General features: G+C 44.9%; 1 protein-coding gene across 1 annotated transcript in view; it reads right to left on the reverse strand.

The window, feature by feature from the left end:
- ERC2 (ELKS/RAB6-interacting/CAST family member 2) overlaps nucleotides 1–19,114 on the reverse strand; it is a 991,327-nt gene that overhangs the window by 723,733 nt on the left and 248,480 nt on the right. Inside the window, exon 6 of the mRNA XM_066594594.1 lies at nucleotides 9,255–9,422. Within this exon, the coding sequence (XP_066450691.1) occupies nucleotides 9,255–9,422 (168 nt within the window). The remainder of the gene's footprint in view (nucleotides 1–9,254; nucleotides 9,423–19,114) is intronic.

Consider the following 19,114-nt stretch of genomic DNA (forward strand, 5'->3'; position numbering starts at 1 on the left):
AGGCAGTGGGCCTTTCAAAAAACATTTGGGAAAAAAAATCTATTTGGGCTGCCTGTGACTGTCCTCAGTGTACTGGGTCTGTGCTGGGGGTAGTTGCCCTCCTAATTCATACGCAGCCAGCGGAGTGTTACAGCAGGCTTGCGCAAAATTATTTCCTGGCTCTGCTGTGTGTTCCGTAAGCGAAGTCAGCCTTCAACCACAGGCCAATAAGTGGCACATTTAATTACAGCGTTCTGTTTCTGCACTACTGGTAATACAGCATGCTGAGGGGTAGGGGAAGGCCTAGAGGACGTGGACGCGGGCGAGGACGCAGAGGCCCAAGTCAGGGTGTGGGCACAGGCCGAGCCAGTGCGGTGGCCAGGGGTAGAGGCAGGGCCAGACCGAATAATCCACCAACTGTTTCCCAAAGCGCCCCCTCGCGCCATGCCACCCTGCAGAGGCCAAGGTGCTCTACGGTGTGGCAGTTTTTCACAGAGACGCCTGACGACCGACGAACAGTGGTGTGCAACCTTTGTCGCGCCAAGATCAGCTGGGGAGCCACCACCACCAGCATGCGCAGGCATATGATGGCCAAGCACCCCACAAGGTGGGACGAAGGCCGTTCACCGCCTCCGGTTTGCACCACTGCCTCTCCCCCTGTGCCCCAACCTGCCACTGAGATCCAACCCCCCTCTGAGGACACAGGCACTACTGTCTCCTGGCCTGCACCCACACCCTCACCTCCGCTGTCCTCGGCCCCATCCAGCAATGTCTCTCAGCGCAGCGTCCAGATGTCGCTAGCGCCACTGTTTGAGCGCAAGCGCAAGTACGCCGCCACGCACCCGCACGCTCAAGCGTTAAACGTGCACATTGCCAAATTGATCAGCCTAGAGATGCTGCCGTATAGGCTTGTGGAAACGAAGGCTTTCAAAAGCATGATGGCGGCGGCGGCCCCGCGCTACTCGGTTCCCAGTTGCCACTACTTTTCCCGATGTGCCGTCCCAGCCCTGCACGACCCTATTTCCCACAACATTGTACGTGCCCTCACCAACGCGGTTACTGCCAAGGTCCACTTAACAACGGACACGTGGACAAGCACAGGCGGGCAGGGCCACTATATCTCCCTGACGGCACATTGGGTGAATTTAGTGGAGGCTGGGACAGAGTCAGAGCCTGGGACCGCTCACGTCCTACCCACCCCCAGAATTGCGGGCCCCAGCTCGGTGCTAGTATCTGCGGCGGTGTATGCTTCCTCCACTAAACCACCCTCCTCCTCCTCCAACGCAACCTCTGTCTCGCAATCAAGATGTGTCAGCAGCAGCACGTCGCCAGCAGTCGGTGTCGTGCGGCGTGGCAGCACAGCGGTGGGCAAGCGTCAGCAGGCCGTGCTGAAACTACTCAGCTTAGGAGAGAAGAGGCACACGGCCCACGAACTGCTGCAGGGTCTGACAGAGCAGACCGACCGCTGGCTTGCGCCGCTGAGCCTCCAACCGGGCATGGTCGTGTGTGACAACGGCCGTAACCTGGTGGCGGCTCTGCAGCTCGGCAGCCTCACGCACGTGCCATGCCTGGCCCATGTCTTTAATTTTGTGGTTCAGCGCTTTCTGAAAAGCTACCCACACTTGTCATACCTGCTCGGAAAGGTGCGCCGGGTCAGCGCACATTTCCGCAACTCCAAGACGGACGCTGCCACCCTGCGCACCCTGCAACATCGGTTTAATCTGCCAGTGCACCGACTGCTGTGCGACGTGCCCACACGGTGGAACTCTACGCTCCACATGTTGGCCAGGCTCTATGAGCAGCGTAGAGCTATAGTGGAATACCAACTCCAACATGGGCGGCGTAGTGGGAGTCAGCCTCCTCAATTCTTTACAGAAGAGTGGGCCTGGTTGGCAGACATCTGCCAGGTCCTTGGAAACTTTGAGGAGTCTACCCAGATGGTGAGCGGGGATGCTGCAATGCCTCTTGAGAAGTTCCCTGCAAAGCATAAAGGCAGACGCTTTGCACTCGGAAACGGAGGCGTGGGAAGACAGTATGTCGCTGGATAGTCAGAGCACCCTCATGTCTATATCTCAGCGCGTTGAGGAGGAGGAGGAGGGGGAGGAGCATGAGGAGGAGGGGGAAGAGACAGCTTGGCCCACTGCTGAGGGGACCCATGCTGCTTGCCTGTCATCCTTTCAGCGTGTATGGCCGGAGGAGGAGGAGGAGGAGGATGATCCTGAAAGTGATCTTCCTAGTGAGGAAAGCCATGTGTTGCGTACAGGTACCCTGGCACACATGGCTGACTTCATGTTAGGATGCCTTTCCCGTGACCCTCGCGTTACACGCATTCTGGCCACTACGGATTACTGGGTGTACACACTGCTCGACCCACGGTATAAGGAGAACCTTTCCACTCTCATTCCCGAAGAAGAAAGGGGTTCGAGAATGATGCTATACCACAGGGCGCTGGTGGACAAACTGATGGTAAACTTCCCATCCGATAGCGCTAGTGGCAGAAGGCACAGTTCCGAGGGCCAGGTAGCAGGGGAGGCGCAGAGATCAGGCAGCATGTACAGCGCAGCAGGGGAACATTCTCCAAGGCCTTTGCCAGCTTTATGGCTCCCCAGCAAGACTGTGTCACCGCTCCCCAGTCAAGGCTGAGTGGGCGGGAGCACTGTAAAAGGATGGTGAGGGAGTACGTAGCCGATCGCACGACCGTCCTCCGTGACGCCTCTGCCCCCTACAACTACTGGGTGTCGAAGCTGGACACGTGGCCTGAACTCGCGCTGTATGCCCTGGAGGTGCTTGCTTGTCCTGCGGCTAGCGTCTTGTCAGAGAGGGTGTTTAGTGCGGCTGGGGGAATCATCACGGATAAGCGTACCCGCCTGTCAACCGACAGTGCCGACAGGCTTATACTCATCAAGATGAACAAAGCCTGGATTTCCCCAGAGTTCTCTTCTCCACCAGCGGACAGCAGCGATACCTAAGCAATACGTAGGCTGCACCCGCGGATGGAAGCATCGTTCTCTATCACCATCAAAAACGGGGACATTTTTGCTTCATCAATCTGTGTATAATATTCCTCCTCCTCCTCCTGCTCCTCCTCCTGAAACCTCACGTAATCACGCCAAACGGGCAATTTTTCTTAGGCCCACAAGGCTCGGTCATATAATTTTTCTAAACAATTTTTATACGTTTCAATGTTCATTAAAGCGTTGAAACTTGCACCTGAACCAATTTTTATTTTAACTGGGCTGCCTCCAGGCCTAGTTACCAATTAAGCCACATTAACCAAAGCGATTAATGGGTTTCACCTGCCCTCTTGGTTGGGCATGGGCAATTTTTCTGAGGTACATTAGTACTGTTGGTACACCAATTTTTGGGGGCCCTCGCCTACAGTGTAATCCAATTAATTTTATGCCCACCTGCATTACAGCTGACGTTACATCAGCTGTGCTGGGCACTGCAATGGGATATATTTATGTACCGCCGGTGGGTTCCAGGGAGCCACCCATGCTGTCGGTCCACACGGAGTTGTAACTACATGTGTCCACTTCTCAAGAACCCCAGTCTGACTGGGGCATGCAGTGTGGGCCGAAGCCCACCTGCATTAAACATGACATTACCTCAGCTGTGATGGGCAATGCTATGGGATATATTTATGTGCCGCCGGTGGCTTCCTGGCACCCACCCATGCTGTGGGTCCACAGGGACTTCACAGTAGGGAGTTGTACCTGCCTGTGTCTATGAATTAAAAAGCCTGGTCAGGTTGGGGCATGCAGTGTGGGCCGAAGCCCACCTGCATTTAATCGGACGTTACCTCAGCTGTGATGGGCACTTCAATGGGATACATTTATGTACAGCCGGTGGGTTCCAGGGAGCCACCCATGCTGTGGGTGCACACGGAATTCCCATTGCGGAGTTGTACCTGCCTGTGGCTATTTATAAAAAAACGCGGTTTGACTGGGGCATGCAGACACCTTGACAGAATGAATAGTGTGTGGCACATAGGTTCCCCATTGCTATGCCCACATGTGCAGCTCCTGATGGCGGTGGCACAGGATTATATTTCTCATTGCTTCTGTACAGCATTGTGGGCTATCGCCCCGCCCCTTTTAAAGAGGGTCACTGCCTAGCCGTGCTAACCCTCTGCAGTGTGTGCCTGCGGTTCCTCCTCATGGCAGACGCACTTATAAATAGACATGAGTGTGGCGTGGCATGAGGGCAGCTGAAGGCTGCGCAGGGACAATTTGGTGTGCGCTGTGGACACTGGGTCGTGCAGGGGGGGGGGGGTTTGGCAGCATGTAACCCAGGAGAAGTGGCAGCGGAGTGTCATGCAGGCAGTGATTGTGCTTTGTTGGAGGTAGTGTGCTGCTTAGCTAAGGTATGCATTGCTAATGAGGGCTTTTCAGAAGTAAAAATTGTTGGGAGGGGGGGTCCCACTCTTGCCGCTATTGTGGCTTAATGGTGGGACCTGGGAACTTGAGATGCAGCCCAACATGTAGCCCCTCGCCTGCCCTATCCGTTGCTGTGTCGTTCCCATCACTTTCTTGAATTGCCCAGATTTTCACAAATGGAAACCTTAGCGAGCATCGGCGATATACAAAAATGCTCGGGTCGCCCATTGACTTCAATGGGGTTCGTTACTCGAAACGAACCGTCGAGCATCGCGAAAATTTCGTCCCGAGTAACGAGCACCCGAGCATTTTGGTGCTCGCTCATCTCTAGTAATTTCCCTTAACGAGTATGCTCGCTCATCTCTAGTTATATCTAATTAACAAAGGTATATATGTATATTATACACGTATAAGTGATTAGAAAATTTCTGTAATTTGAATAATTTAAAAAATATGATAGTAATATTCCTGACACTATGCAGTTATTAATATTTAAAACATATCTAGTAGTCTAGCAATGATACTACAAAAAAAGAACTTCACACCTTGAAACGCATTAGTAAATCATTTTTTTAAATGCCTGAAGTCAAATAAAGAAGTTTTATTCAAGGGAGGAAGAAGTGCTAGATCTTTTTGAAATCCTGTTCGGATCAGTGCAGGAATGAAAACTCCAGCAATGTGTTAACAGGCCTGTCTGGAATAAGGCTCATTACTATTGCATTAAAGATTATCATTAAAGGGATATTTCCATCTTAGCACTTCCCTGCTGAGATGAGAAACCCGTGGCTCGTTTTCCAACCATCTTGCCGGGTGTTCCAGAAACAGGCAAGTAAAGCAGGCTCAGGTCACTCTCACACAGGCGTTAGTAAAAACACTGCTTTTTAATTTGCGCATTTTACAGTGTTTTTTCGAACGATGTTTTCAAACGCATTCAACAGCGTTTTTAACACAACCCATCATTGCAATGGGTGATGAGGTGCGGATTCTGGCTTGGTGTTCAATTCCCAGTTATTGTTACAAGACTTGTATAAAGAGTCTAACATTGACTTGCAGGAATGCTGCCTTTTAATAGGTGGTGCTGCAGAGTATTGTTCCATGTCCCTTATTTGAAAAATTGCTGAAACGGACTATAATAGAGCAGACAGCGTTTGAAAAGCTCATCTGAGAAGCCCCATTGAAATCATTGGAGGTGTTTTACAGAATTTTTAGTGGGCATTTGGAACTCCGAGTTAAACGCTGAAAAAAACGCTTGAGTGAGAGTGGCCTTATGCTGTTTCCATAACTTCCATTGAAAACCTTGTAAGTAGCTTTATAGAGTAGTTTCCTTGAAGTAAATGTTTACCCCTCTTAAAAGGGCTTGTCCCTAGAAGACAACCCCTGTTCACATACCCTATTAGGACACAACAGAGAATGGGTTCTTCACTCAAGACCCCCTTCTTGAGCTTTTTTGTAGTATAAGGACAACTATTCATCTGAGTGGCCATCATGTAATACTACATTTCCCCTACACTTGGCTGGTTGTGACTTTATCAGTAAGCAGTTATGGGGCGATCAACTGATTGCCCTGGGGACTGCATTCTAAAAACCTCTTGGGATAGCACCTTTAACAGCTAACAAATACTTTTCATACACTTTTGTTAACACTTTACACTCGCTCCTCTATTCTAGAGGTCAAAAGGCTTTTTCGGACATTTGCAAGTCTACATTTGAATACGGTCATAATGGTTCCTCTGTCATGCAACGCAGCATTTTATGGCTTTTTTTCGCCTTTAGGATAAATATAAAGCGCTTACATTTACTGACATAAAAAACAATCATGAATCAGTCTAGCCCTTGTAATAGATCGCTTTCTGTAGAAAACAGAAGGAAGGATACTTCTATGTGACTAAATACGTTGATGAATTCTTATGGATAATTCACTCATCCATGCTTTCAGTTCTATGTATGTATGTACTTGGGTTTAGTGTGCCTCGCACTAATGTTTCTGAAGCATGCAGCATATGAGATATGATTCATAACAAGTCCAAAGTCATAAACATTTGTCATCATCCCATAGGTGGTCACAATGCCAAAATCCTTATTAAAAAAAAAATTCTGCTCTAAAAATAAAGTTCCTTCTTAACAATGAAAAGAGTGATTGGGATGATTTACAAGTAGACAAGGGAAACACGAGGAACGTTCTGCTCGTGATTAATCTGCGAACAATTTCAAAGCCAAAATAACTACGATGAACCCTTAAAAGGTTAAACAACCAAAACTTTCGAGATTGCTTCTTTGGGAAACTTTCATAGTAATTAAACGTGCTGAAGCAGCAAGGTTTGGCGGGATCTGTCCTTACTTTCGTTGGCTCCTTCACTCTGGGCCTATTTTTTATCATTATGTTGCATTATGGATGAAACACATTGGGAATATGCTCCGGCTCAGAAATGGCATTACCACATTCTGCTGTAATGAAGCATTAAGCGGCTCAGCTGGAGCGCACAACAAAAGCAGCAATTATTTCTCTCTATGGTCTTGAAAGGAAAGATGCCTGGCGCTGTAAATCAATACTGCAAGACATTCAGCGCCAGCTCTGACAAGCTACGAGATATATAAATTAAATGCAACTATTTCAATTATTGCTCATATTAGAAAAGGAAGTCATTATCCTGCTATCTTCTGTATTCCATGATTGCACATCAATCTATCTCCAAGGAGGAGGACGGATATAAAAAGGAGTAAATTAATGTTATTGTCTATTGTCTTCTATATCAGCCAGGCCTAGAAAGATGGATTTGGCTGCGCTAAAGGCACAAACTGCCTGCTGCGATGTATGACGCCTTGCCAGGTAATTTGTACTTTGAAAGTAAACACATCCCTTTCGACTTTTATTTTCAGAGGAACCATCAAACATAAATGCATAAATAGTTTTTCTTAAAGAGGGTCTGTCAGCTCTCTTCTTAGAAACCTGCTTGTGGCATTCCTGCTGGAAATATATGCCTATAATAACAAACCCTACCTCGTGTCAACAAGGTGTGTCCTATCTCACGCTTACACTGTTACGGTACAGCCATATGTAGTGGCTGCCGGGTACCCGAAAACCAAGCCATTATGCCGTTTTACCCCAAAACGGCGTTGTTTATCAAACTGATTGCCAAAGGCGATGAAGTTTGCCGAGTAAACTTGCTGTTTACCTGCAAAATCGAGCACCTATTGACAGTCACTTGAAAATTAGGCTGATTTTCACCAAAACTTTACGTCAGCAGTTTTTGGCTGCATCTCAGTCAGGCCTTAGTCACACGACCGTATACACACAGCTATTGCAGCGGTGTCCTAAAATTGCGACCATCTGAAGTATTGAATTCCAATGTATTCATTCAGATGAACGATTTTTAGGCACATATATAAAAATCGTTCTGGGAAAAATAGGCCATCGGCCACCCGAAAAAAGCAACCAATGTCATACACAGTGTCAAAAGATAGGAGGTTGGAGGCTCCTATAGTATTCTATGGGAGATGAAAAAAAAGGGAAGGGGAGGGAGTTTAGCTGTGTTCAATGCTGGGAAAAGATTATAGCTGGCTCTATTTACGCATTAGAAATCATTCCAAGGATTTCTGCAAAATAAGGGGATTTCGGCGCTGCTTAGCAGATTTTTGCTGATGCGCCGCAGTCGCCCATGTAAAAAGGCCGACAATACACTAATTTAGATTGGGACTTGATTGCGGCTATTCTTCTTTCGTGTAATTTTTCACGGAATATGTCCGAGCGTAATAGGTGGCACTGTGGAGGTACTATTTCATCTCTCCTATTTGTGTATCACCCAGAGAGCATGAATGGCCTTTTGAGTCTCCTCACTCACCATCTAGTTGCTTTCCCTAAGGAGAAAATATGGTATTTCTGACCCCCGTTCCAGGCCTCTCACTAGCAAAGCCAGACTCCTACTGTACACTGATGAAGGGCAAACACCCTGAAACAGCTGTCTGTACACGAAGTCTGGCTTTGCTTTTAATTCCAAGTCATTGTTACAAGGCTTGTATAAAGAGTCTAACTTTGGCTTGAAGGAATGCTTACTTCCGATAGGTGGCACTGTGGAGGTATTATTCCACCCCCCTTATTTGCATATTACCCAGAGGAGCCTGAATGGCCTTTTGAGTCTCCTCACTCACTGTCTAGATGCTCTCCCTAAAGAGAAAAGATAGCGTTTCTTATTGTTCAAACACATTTTGACCCATTTTTAAAAAAAAGAAAAAACATTCCACAGTTGGACAACCACTTCAATGAAAATATAACAAGTCATTCTTTTGGTCCTTCTCATGTGTTTGCAATATTAAAAGAGTATTCCAAAAAGTGACTTTTGCGATCTATCTACAGAATTAGTCATTAAAGCCTAAATGGTGGGCTCTCACCACTGAGATTTCCAATAATCCAAGAATAGTGGTTTGGTGTCTTCTACACATCTCACCACTGTAGGCCTGCTGCATCTACCACAGGGATGTGGTAATTGAATGGAGCGTTAGCCAAGCATGTGCTGCTACACATGTTCCATTCATTTTAATAGGGACGATGGAAAAAGCTGAGTACAGGCACTCTGCTATCTCCAGCAGTCCCACTGAAGATAAATAGAGCGGCACTGTGCATGCTCCATTCCATCTCATCTTCACTACCGGAGGTGCAGTGAGCCTGCAATAAGAAGGAGAGAAGGACAGAGCACCCTGGGTCCTGAGATCGCTGGGGGTCTCCTTCGCGAGAATTCACTGATCAGACTTTTATCACGGATTATCATGTGATTAGGTAAAAGTCAATTTTGGGGTAACCCCTATAAAAGCAATCCCCTCACATATGAAAGGTTGTGGTATCAATAATGCTAAATGCATAGTAAATAAGGGTTTGCAAAGAACACCATATAAGAACATTACCTTTTTCTGAAGGACGTTAATTTTTCTCTCTTTGACTTCCAGCATATCCTTCATATCTCTGATCTCTCCAGCCAAAGTGCCCTTTTCTTCTGTGAGGTCCTGAAGCTGCTTGGTCTTTTTGTTTAAAAAGGATTCCTTCTCTTCCAGTCTCAGCCGTAATGCATCAACCTGGCACAGATAATCTATATGTTACATATTTTCCAATCTTTCAGCATGCTATATCATACAATGCAGTTAATTACTGGTGAAATGCCATCACAAAAGAACATCTGCTTCCATCAAATCACCAAAAAACAGGGATTGAAAATGGACAAAAAGCTCAAGATATTGGCGTTCAGTCAATATGAAACCGAACAGGAGATTTTACTTGGGATTATTGGTTTCAATTAAATGTGTGAACGACCAGAAAGACCTCTTTTAAATCTTCGTGTTCCCCTTTTCTCCTACACTGTCCATATTTTGGACTGATTACTACGTATGTATTTGAGTAACATTATAATGTATGTAGTAATGTCTACTCTTTAAACTCTATGTCACATATGGCATTCTAGTGACGTTTTTGATACTTTTTTTTACAATGCCACTGTCATCAGTATTTAAAGGGCCACTCTCATTTTTTCTCATTCTTTATGTAACTTGCCCCACAGTACATATAAGCCAGCTGCTATTACCTTGTGTACTTATTGCTTTTCTATCTGAAACTCCTGGAGTCCTTCGCCGCGGGTGGGTGATGTGACACTGTGACCGCCTGTAATTTACTTGTCTCTATGTATTGTCCAGGAGTTAGCATTTCAGTTACATGGACTGTACCTCGCAGGCTCTTTACAGGGGGAGGACATAAACACCTATCACAGTCATTGACAATTAGAAGCTCCTGTCACACAGTTATAATGAACATGTCGCAGTTCATCCTCCTGACGGTATACTTATGGTCTCTAGGTTGTTTAGGTGAATATAGAAGGTAATGATAATTAGTGCCCTCTCAGCGGGCAGAGATGGTACTGGTTCTAGCTGGTCATGTGATGCTTTACTGATATATCATGGGATTGCTAGCACAGAGGAAGACAAATCAGGAAGGAATCTAAAAATTAAGATGGTGCCTGATAAGTATCAGACAGAAGGTTGCACTGCATGGAAGTGAGTGCGATATACATAGGAAATATCCAGAGTGTGACAGACAATCAGTTGAGGGATACAGTGATTGAAAAATATGCTTTCACTGGAGTGGCCCTTTAAAATGTATAACTTGTACATTGCAGACTTGATTTTCCCTATCTATGACAAGTTTCTACTCATTATCTCAGCGTTAAACTATGAGCTTTTGCAGAGATGTTCTAGCTATGAAAACCTAATTTAAGGACTTTTCAATATGGTAAAGGTAGCCTGTTTTTGTTTTTGTTTTATCTCCCCTCCCTCGTTCACCCACAATGGCTCCCATTACCTTCAGAGCCTCCAGCCAGTGTTAATGGCTAATACGCATTTTGACTGACACTGGGTAGTAGACAATGTCCACTTGAAAGTAGAGTACTGTCAGGCTCCAAAAGTAGCAGGAGCCATTAAGGCTAAATGGTGTGTGTCTAAACCAAAATAAATACAGCAAAGGAATCAGCAGGGATGCGATTATAAGAGTATGCAGCCCATCACTCTTTACAGAGGATGAGACACTTTAGACAAGGGGTTGCAACTGATCCGAAATAACCAACAAGGGCTATGACTAATCAAGCAAACCCTCCAACATTTTTTATTTTAGAAAACCATTAAAATTCCTTATGCAATTATTTAGAAACATAAAATGATGGGCAAAAATGAGTTACAGCACAGGATGTACATTTACCAAACTCCAATGGCTCCATAGCAACAAATATCAATGCGACTACGAATATATCAACTAACATGATCAAGAGCAGAAAGTTAAACCAAGGTGGCTAGAAAAGTTTACACAATTAGTAGTAGTAAAAAAAAAAGTTATGATAAACATTATAAACTACCATGTATACATACGATTCGCATATGACTTTTTCAAAAGGTGTATAGAAATTGAACTCAGTAAGTCTATGTTCCAGTAGCCCATTTTTTATGAGACACTAATCAGTCAATCAGCAGAGGGTAGAAGGAGGATGATGGGGCACATAACCTGCAGCCTTGACTGCTTAGAAACCAAGTTTCTATGGAGTGGGGATGATGCTCCTAGGAAACACTTTGGGTTTGTAGTAGGGTATAATGCATCTAACAGTTTGACTTCCATACGGTTTCATAGCGATATACTAGTCATTGTATAAAATTTCTCTTCGATAAGCCCTGACATTGTTTTATATATTTTTAAGTGTTATTGCGCACTTTAAGGACTTTACTATAACAAATATACAATTAGAAATATAGGGCCCAGACAATGCCATCACACACACACACAATAGGCGACCGTTCTTTGCGTTATTAAAGCTTCGTTAATTATACATTTACAAGTCTGTTTCTTATAATTTCACAGGAATAGAAAGTAAAAGGCAGAGGATAAAGTTTCATGAACAAAAAAAGGAGACTACACCCTCGACAAGCAGTGATATATTAGACTTGCTGGCTTTTATTGAAGTGTTTTGCTTGGATTAAAAATGAGAAGGCAGGTGTTTTATACTGGTTGTGCCTAGAACGGAGAAGGCTTTTGCAGTGTACTGGACGGCGAGCTGACGTCTGCTCCGATTACTTCACAGCATTTGAATACAGAGAAGAATTCAAATGCTTGTTGTTTTAGCGGTCCTTATAAACTTGCCATGGAAGCTAATTCTATGGCATGGAGGAAACCATGAATGCCATATTGACCTTCCAGGGCAGATTTTTCCCCTTCTCTCATGCTTGCATGAAAAACGCTGGAGCAAAATTTATAACGGCATTCATAAAACATAGCTGTAGACTCATTTAGGAAATCTATGTAGGCTGTTGGATTTGAGGCCGTATAAACATTTTATATTAAAATGGCTCATTAATTTTCTTTAAAGGGGGAGGGGGAGGTTGAAGACTTTTCAAAGTATAGCATATGGCACTAGAAAATAGGAAAGTACAGAGACCTGGCTTATACCGCTTCTTCAGGTACATTCATAAAATATGTGCTTTCTTTGTACACAAGAACACTCTCTCCGACTTTTCACTCAACACCACATAATTTTGGAAGCCTGCGCCTCTTTCCCGAGATCTGGCAGCTCAGCTGGTCATAAAAGTTGGCAATCAACTGCTGAAAACAGTAAAATTAGATCTAAGTACCCTCTCCCCTTTAGTTTATAACAAGGACCTGTAGATTGTTTCTTAACATTCCTCTGCCTGTTTTCCCTCACAAACTATTGACCACGTCGGGCATGCAAAGGGTTAATTTGCATACTGTACAGTATCCGTTTTCTTCGCTCTCGTGGAAGGAGGTATTCCAGAATGACAGCTGGTGAAAAGTGACAGAAATGGCCAAATTTACTGTAAATCTTGATTAATCTTAATAATCCCCAAGCCATAACCAACCGCTTATACTCAGCTCCAAAAGTGACTTGTGTTACTGAGTTTCCTAACTTGATACAGTATGTGATACTTCACACATGACTTATAGGAATAGAAGGAAATGTGTTCTTAATGCAGCTTACTGCTATTCACAAATAGCAGGATACTGGGTGCGGGACATTTTCTGTTTGGGAGACGAAGCAGCCGGTTTGACAGAATACAATTAAATTGGAAAAAAAATCTCATTAAAATTTGTACACATAATGGGTAGATCAACTTTTTTTTTTTTTTTTTAAGTGTGGTTCCCAAAGACACTGAAAGATGTTAATCACAAAATGTACGTTATTTTGTTGTATAACTTTTTTCCCCCCGGGTGTTAAAATTAAAAGCGATAAATCTATTTGGTTTAAAGGGGTTTTCCAGGCAAAAATGACTGCAGACCTATTCCCAAGTTAGGCCATCAATAGTTAATCACCAGACCTGCCGCTTGGGATACACCTGATTGCCCAGCCCACTGTCAGTGCAGAGGGCTGGATGGGTATCATAGGGGATGGAAGCAGAAGTGCCCTAGCTGGCTATACTCCCAATGCAATCAATGGGAGTTGAAAAGGCTATTACACTTCCACATCTTCCTCAGTGTCGGGGTTGGAAGTGCTGGACGTGCAATACCCGGGTTCACCTCCCATTGATTAAAGTGGGAGTGAAGCCAGTTTGGGCACTTCTGCTCAGGTCCTCTATGACGCATGTCCAGCACACTGCACATACAGAGGACAGCTCATTACTCCCCTCCAGGAAGTCAAGTTCAGCAGGGGTCGAAGAGTTGTCAAGGTCGCAGCGGCGGAGGTAGGAAGCGTGGGTGGATGAGTATGAACTCTGTGATGTTACTGCCGTAGGCTGAAGAATTTTTTGAACAAAAATGTTCCCAGATAACCCCTTTAGGTCTCATGTCCACGGGTAAATTATTATTCAAAATCCACAGCGTTTTTCCCGCACAAGGATCTGCGTCCCATAGGGATGCATTGGACACCCGCAGGTAGTTAAATACCTGCGGATGTCATTTTTCCCTTCAGTGCTGGTCTCCCGCTATTGAAGCCTATGGAAGCCATCCGGATCCGCGGAACACCCGTACCAGAATTAAAACTCACCTGTCCTTGATGCTGCAGGTCTCCCCTCCGTCGCGGCCGGATCTTCTTTCTTCGGCCCAGCGGATGTGCCCGGCGCATGCGCGCGGCACGCTGCCGGCGTGCCGAGCACATCCGCCGGGCTGAAGAAAGAAGATCCGTCCCCAACGGAGGGGAGACACACAGCGTCAAGGGCAGGTGAGTTTATTCTTATTTTCAGGCCTCATGACCCCGGAAAAGGAGGGACCCGCTGCGGATTCTGCATGGCCTGATTTTCCCCGTGGACATGAGGCCTTAAGGTGTTATTTCAAATGTGTCTTGATTCTCTGGTTCGTGACTTTGGCTGTTCCTGATTACGTTCCTGTTCCCGCTCCTGGCCCATTATACTAACTACGCTTCTGTCTGCCCTGAGATCTAGTATGCTGTACTGTGCTGAAGCTATTTTGTACGTCCCGACCTCTGGCTTGTTCAATGTTCTAAAGTTATGCTGCCTGACCTGACTGGATTATACCGTGGTCAATAGTAGCATTAGCTACTATTGGGACCACTTCCAAACTAATAGTCTTGGGACCCCGCAGCAAAGCCTAAAGCCCGACTGGTGGGGTAAATCTGTATTTACCTGGCCAAGTTTTTCCACTGATCCAGTTTTTGTGCTCTTTTGCTCATTGTAGTCTTGCCTTTCTGTTTCTCTTAGACAGCTACAGAACTCATATTGGCTGTCTGCTGTCATAGCACATCACTGCTAAAAAAAAATTACAAGTTGTGCTTTCAGACATGTTAGTCAGAGCACCAGTGTGATTCTTGACACCTTCCTCTAACCCCTATCGTTGATGAGTTAAGTCCACAGAATCCCCTTTCCCTGGTTATTTCTCCTTGATCACACCATTCTCAGTCTATTCTGGACACTGCTGCATGAGAAAGCCCACAAGGTTGGCAGTTTAAAATCTTGGCCCTGGCTACTCTAGCATCAATTAGCTCGTTCAAAGTCACTCATATCAATCAATTCTCTAATTCTAATGTAGTTTTACACTGAAACTGATCCAGGGAAAACGTGCTCACTTGATTTTATGCTGCACTGCAGGTTCACAGGTCTAATTTCCATACAGGAAAGCTCCAATTGCGAAAGGGGAGGTGTTTCTAATGAAGTGGCCACTAAGGGCTCACTTACACAAGCGTATTTTGGCTGAGTATTACGCAGATATTTTTTTACACGCTTTAACGCTTTCCAGTCCAATTTATATACCGGTTTTCCTAGGGAGCTTACTCTTTTTCTGCTGTTACACAACAAAGTTATCTGCTGGCTAAAGCCAGTATGGTATGAGGTGACACGTTGGATAGGCTCCAACAGCAGAGAGGCTGGCAATATACAGTAAGAGAACCCCCGGCAGACATCTTCCAACATCGGAGCTGTACAGCCTTAAATCATAATGTCAGACAGTGGATTGGAAAGAGTTAATACGTGTTATGATACGGATGTATGATGCATTTTTATTGCATAAGTTAAGCATCCATAGTCTAAAATGGTGTATTTTGCCTACCAAAATAGGTTATGCTGCTTTTGTTCATGCATGTAATACACGCATGTGTAAAAAGACGCGGGTCTGGATGGCCCAATGTAAATCAATGGGCTTTTAGCACTGCATATTGCATGCGAAATACATAGACAAAATATACTTGTGTGAAGGAGCCCTTAGTGTATATCAATGATAACTGCTTCATTCCCCTTAGTTCCAAGCACTGGTATGCCCTGTGATCAGCTGTAAATTGGGGTGTCCATATAACAAAAGAAGATTGAACAAAATGGACAACTCTTTTGAAGACAACCTGTCAAATTGAAAATGCAGTCCAAACTGTAGGCAGCATGTTACAGAGCCGGAGGAGCTGAGCAGATTTATAAATAATTACTGTATATGGGAAAAGATCCAGTATTTATTAATTGAAATCTGACTTAAAAGTCCAGTGGGTGGTCCCATCAGTGATTGACAGATATCTTTGTATGCACAGTCATATACAGATAGCTGCCAATCACTGACAGAACCGCCCATTGGACTTCTAAGCCCTGAATGAGCAGAGATTTATATTAATAAAGTACCAGTTATACCAAATCTTTTCTTCAAAAACCTATATATCAGTCCACTCAGCTCCTCCAGCTCTATAACATCATGCCTGCAGCTTCAAACAGCATGCTGAAGCTGGCAGATACTTTTTAAATTCTATGCTGGATGTGATAAGATGCATTGCAGCAAAGCCACGGTCAACCACTTCTTCAGTGCCATCAGCTATCACAGTCACATTAGGTCACAGAAATTGATTCAATGCATTGCTGTAGATTAGAGATGAGCGAGCGTACTTGGAAAAGCACTACTCGCTCGAGTAATTTGCTTTATCCGAGTATCGCTGTGCTTGTCCCTGAAGATTCGGGTGCCGGCACAGGGCGGGGAGCTGCAGGGGAGAGCGGGGAGGAACGGAGGGGAGATCTTTCTCTCCCGCCCGCTCTCCCCTGCTCCCCGCTGCGACTCACCTGTCAGCCGCAGCGGCACCCGAATCTTCAGGGACGAGCACAGCGATACACGGATAAAGCAAATTACTCGAGCGAGTAGTGCTTTTCCGAGTACGCTCGCTCATCTCTACTGTAGATCCTTATGTGGCTGTAGCAGTCACCATAATCTCAACCCCTTATTGACCAACTTTTTTTCGATTTTCCTCACCCCTTTTAAAAAAATCACAACTCCTTTATTTAGGCTTCGACGTCGCTGTATGAGGGCTCGCTTTTTGCAGGACGACTTGTATTTTTTATTGGCACTATTTAATGTATCATGTAATGTACTAAAAACTTTTAAAAAATTCTAAGCAGAGAGGAATGGAGAAAAAACTGAAATTCCACCATCTGTGCGTCTTGTTTTACGGCGTAGTAACTGCAACAAAAACGACATAACTTTATTTTGTGGGTCAGTACAATTACTACGATACCAAACTTACATTTTTTTTTTTTTTTGCCGTTCATGTATTTTTTTCAAAGATATAAAATTTTTTAAATTATTTTCTGCCACCATCTTCTGCGCGCAATAGCTTTTTTATTTTTCCGTCGACACAGTTGTGCAAGGGCTCATTTTTTATGGGATGCCCTTTAGTTTCTGTTGGTTCTGTTGGAACACATACGACATTTTAATTGCTTTTTATTGCATTGTTTCTTAAGGACAGGGTGGCCAAAAAAAGCGCATCTCTGACGTTCTTTTTTTTTTTCTGACGATGTTCACCGTGTAGGGTATATAATGCATTTCTTTGATAGATCAGACTTTTACGGATGCAGTCATACCAAGTATGTATTTTTGTTATGATTTAGATTCTTTTATTACAAATATGGCAAAAGGTTTTCTTTTTTTGTTAATAATAATAAGAATTAGTAAACCTTTATTGTTTTTTGGAGTTTTTTTTTAAGTCCCTTTCAGAAGGCCCCACAACTGCCATGACACTCACACGGCTCACTGCGATCTCATCAGAATTGACAACGGCATTTAAAAGGTTAACAGCTCCAATGAGCCGCATGGGTGATCTTAGCTGTTGCCGCCGGGTGTCGGCTGTAAGAAACAGCCGACACCTGGGATGTATGAAGAGAGATCGCCACGCAATCACTAAGGGGTTAAGTCCCTTGGATCCACGAGAAGACATCATTTCAAAAGTCTACTATCTAATCTATCTATCCCATTAATGTATCTCTTAGGGCTTATTCACACGAGTGTAGGCGTTTTTTGCATGCGCCTGTCTGCGCCGTAAAAACGTGCGATTGGGTGCACAGATCTGTCGTTTGTGCGCCTGTTCAGACAGCCCGGGTCCAGTGAATATACATCGAGCCCGGGTTGCGATCGGTTGGGTGTAGACAGTTTAGCTCTACTAAATTGCCTTTCCACCCGCTTGGGGGCTATCAGCAAGGGAAGGGGGCGAGACAGGGCGGGAGCTAGTTGCTAAGCTTCCGTCTCTTGTCGGCTGCCAGCAATAGGAAGGGAGCGGTAGTTTAGAAATTAGCTCCCACCCCATCCCACCCCCTCCTATTGCAAACAGCCAGACACGCTGCTAAACTCCCTCCCGCCTCCTTTCTCCGGCAGAAACCATTGGCTCCCATAGAAGTCTATTCCAGCCGTTCCTAAACTATCTTTCCTGACTGGCGTAAAAGGGCCCATCCGAAATGCGCTCGTATGCGCTATCTTGGTTGGCTGAGCACTTTTAAGCCGCGGTAATACTCCCATGTAAACTGATGCATTGTAGACCAATGCATCAGATGTGCTGCGTATATTGAGCAAGCCATGAAAGCATGGCCAATATACGCTCGTGTGAAAAATTCCTTAACCTGACGTAGTTCAGATTGTTATTAAAAAAAACCTCTGCCCTCATGTGTATGTATTATGTACCATTATCCTCTATGCCTCACACTCACTCATCATCACCATAGCATCTAAAAGGTGGGCCATGGAGCCTGGCACCACACTCTTATGAAAGCTGTCTAAAAGAAAATCTATCTTTGTTGCCCCTAGCAACCAATCACAACACAGCTTTCATTTCTTACACCACTGAAGAAAATGTAAAATGTAAATGCTCAGACAATAACAGCCATCTCCCATTCTGCGACTGTTACCTATACCCAGCTGCGCCATTCATACTTAAGAAACTGAACCCAGGAGGTGACCCAGACCTAGTATGAAGATTACTTTTGTGTATAATGTCATACTTGTATAGCTTGTAAATGGACATAGGTTCATCAAGTTCAACCTCCCCTGATCAATTATTCATGGTTCATTGCTTTATTAATTATAACTCTTGGTGCCATTTTGTATTAAACAAGCATCTAGCCCCTTTTTAAGCCCTTTAGCCTGGGTTCTCACAGGGCGGATTCTCGGCAGAAATCTCGCGGTTTTGCCGCAGCAAAAAACAGTGAGATTTCCATCGGGAGAACCGCCGCTGCAAAACCCACGGCGGCTTTGAAGCGGCCCGGAATTTCCGCAGCAAATCCGCCCCGTGTGAACCCAGCCTTAAGGGGTATTCTTATTTCATGGCTGACATGGAAAACTGTGGGTGTTTTCCGATCACCTCTTCAGGTGTTACAGAAACAGCTGAGGCAGCATCCTTATGCTGTTTCTGTAACTCCCACTGAAGTGAATGGGAGTTATGGACATAGCGTAGCACTCCCATGTACTTCTGTAGAACAGTATATAATCTCTATTTATTCATATTGAAAGCCATGGCAGACCAGGAGGCCGTTGACTGACGGTC

Source organism: Eleutherodactylus coqui, chromosome 3 (genome assembly GCF_035609145.1).
Source record: "Eleutherodactylus coqui strain aEleCoq1 chromosome 3, aEleCoq1.hap1, whole genome shotgun sequence".
In the NCBI taxonomy this organism is placed as follows: Eukaryota; Metazoa; Chordata; class Amphibia; order Anura; family Eleutherodactylidae; genus Eleutherodactylus; species Eleutherodactylus coqui.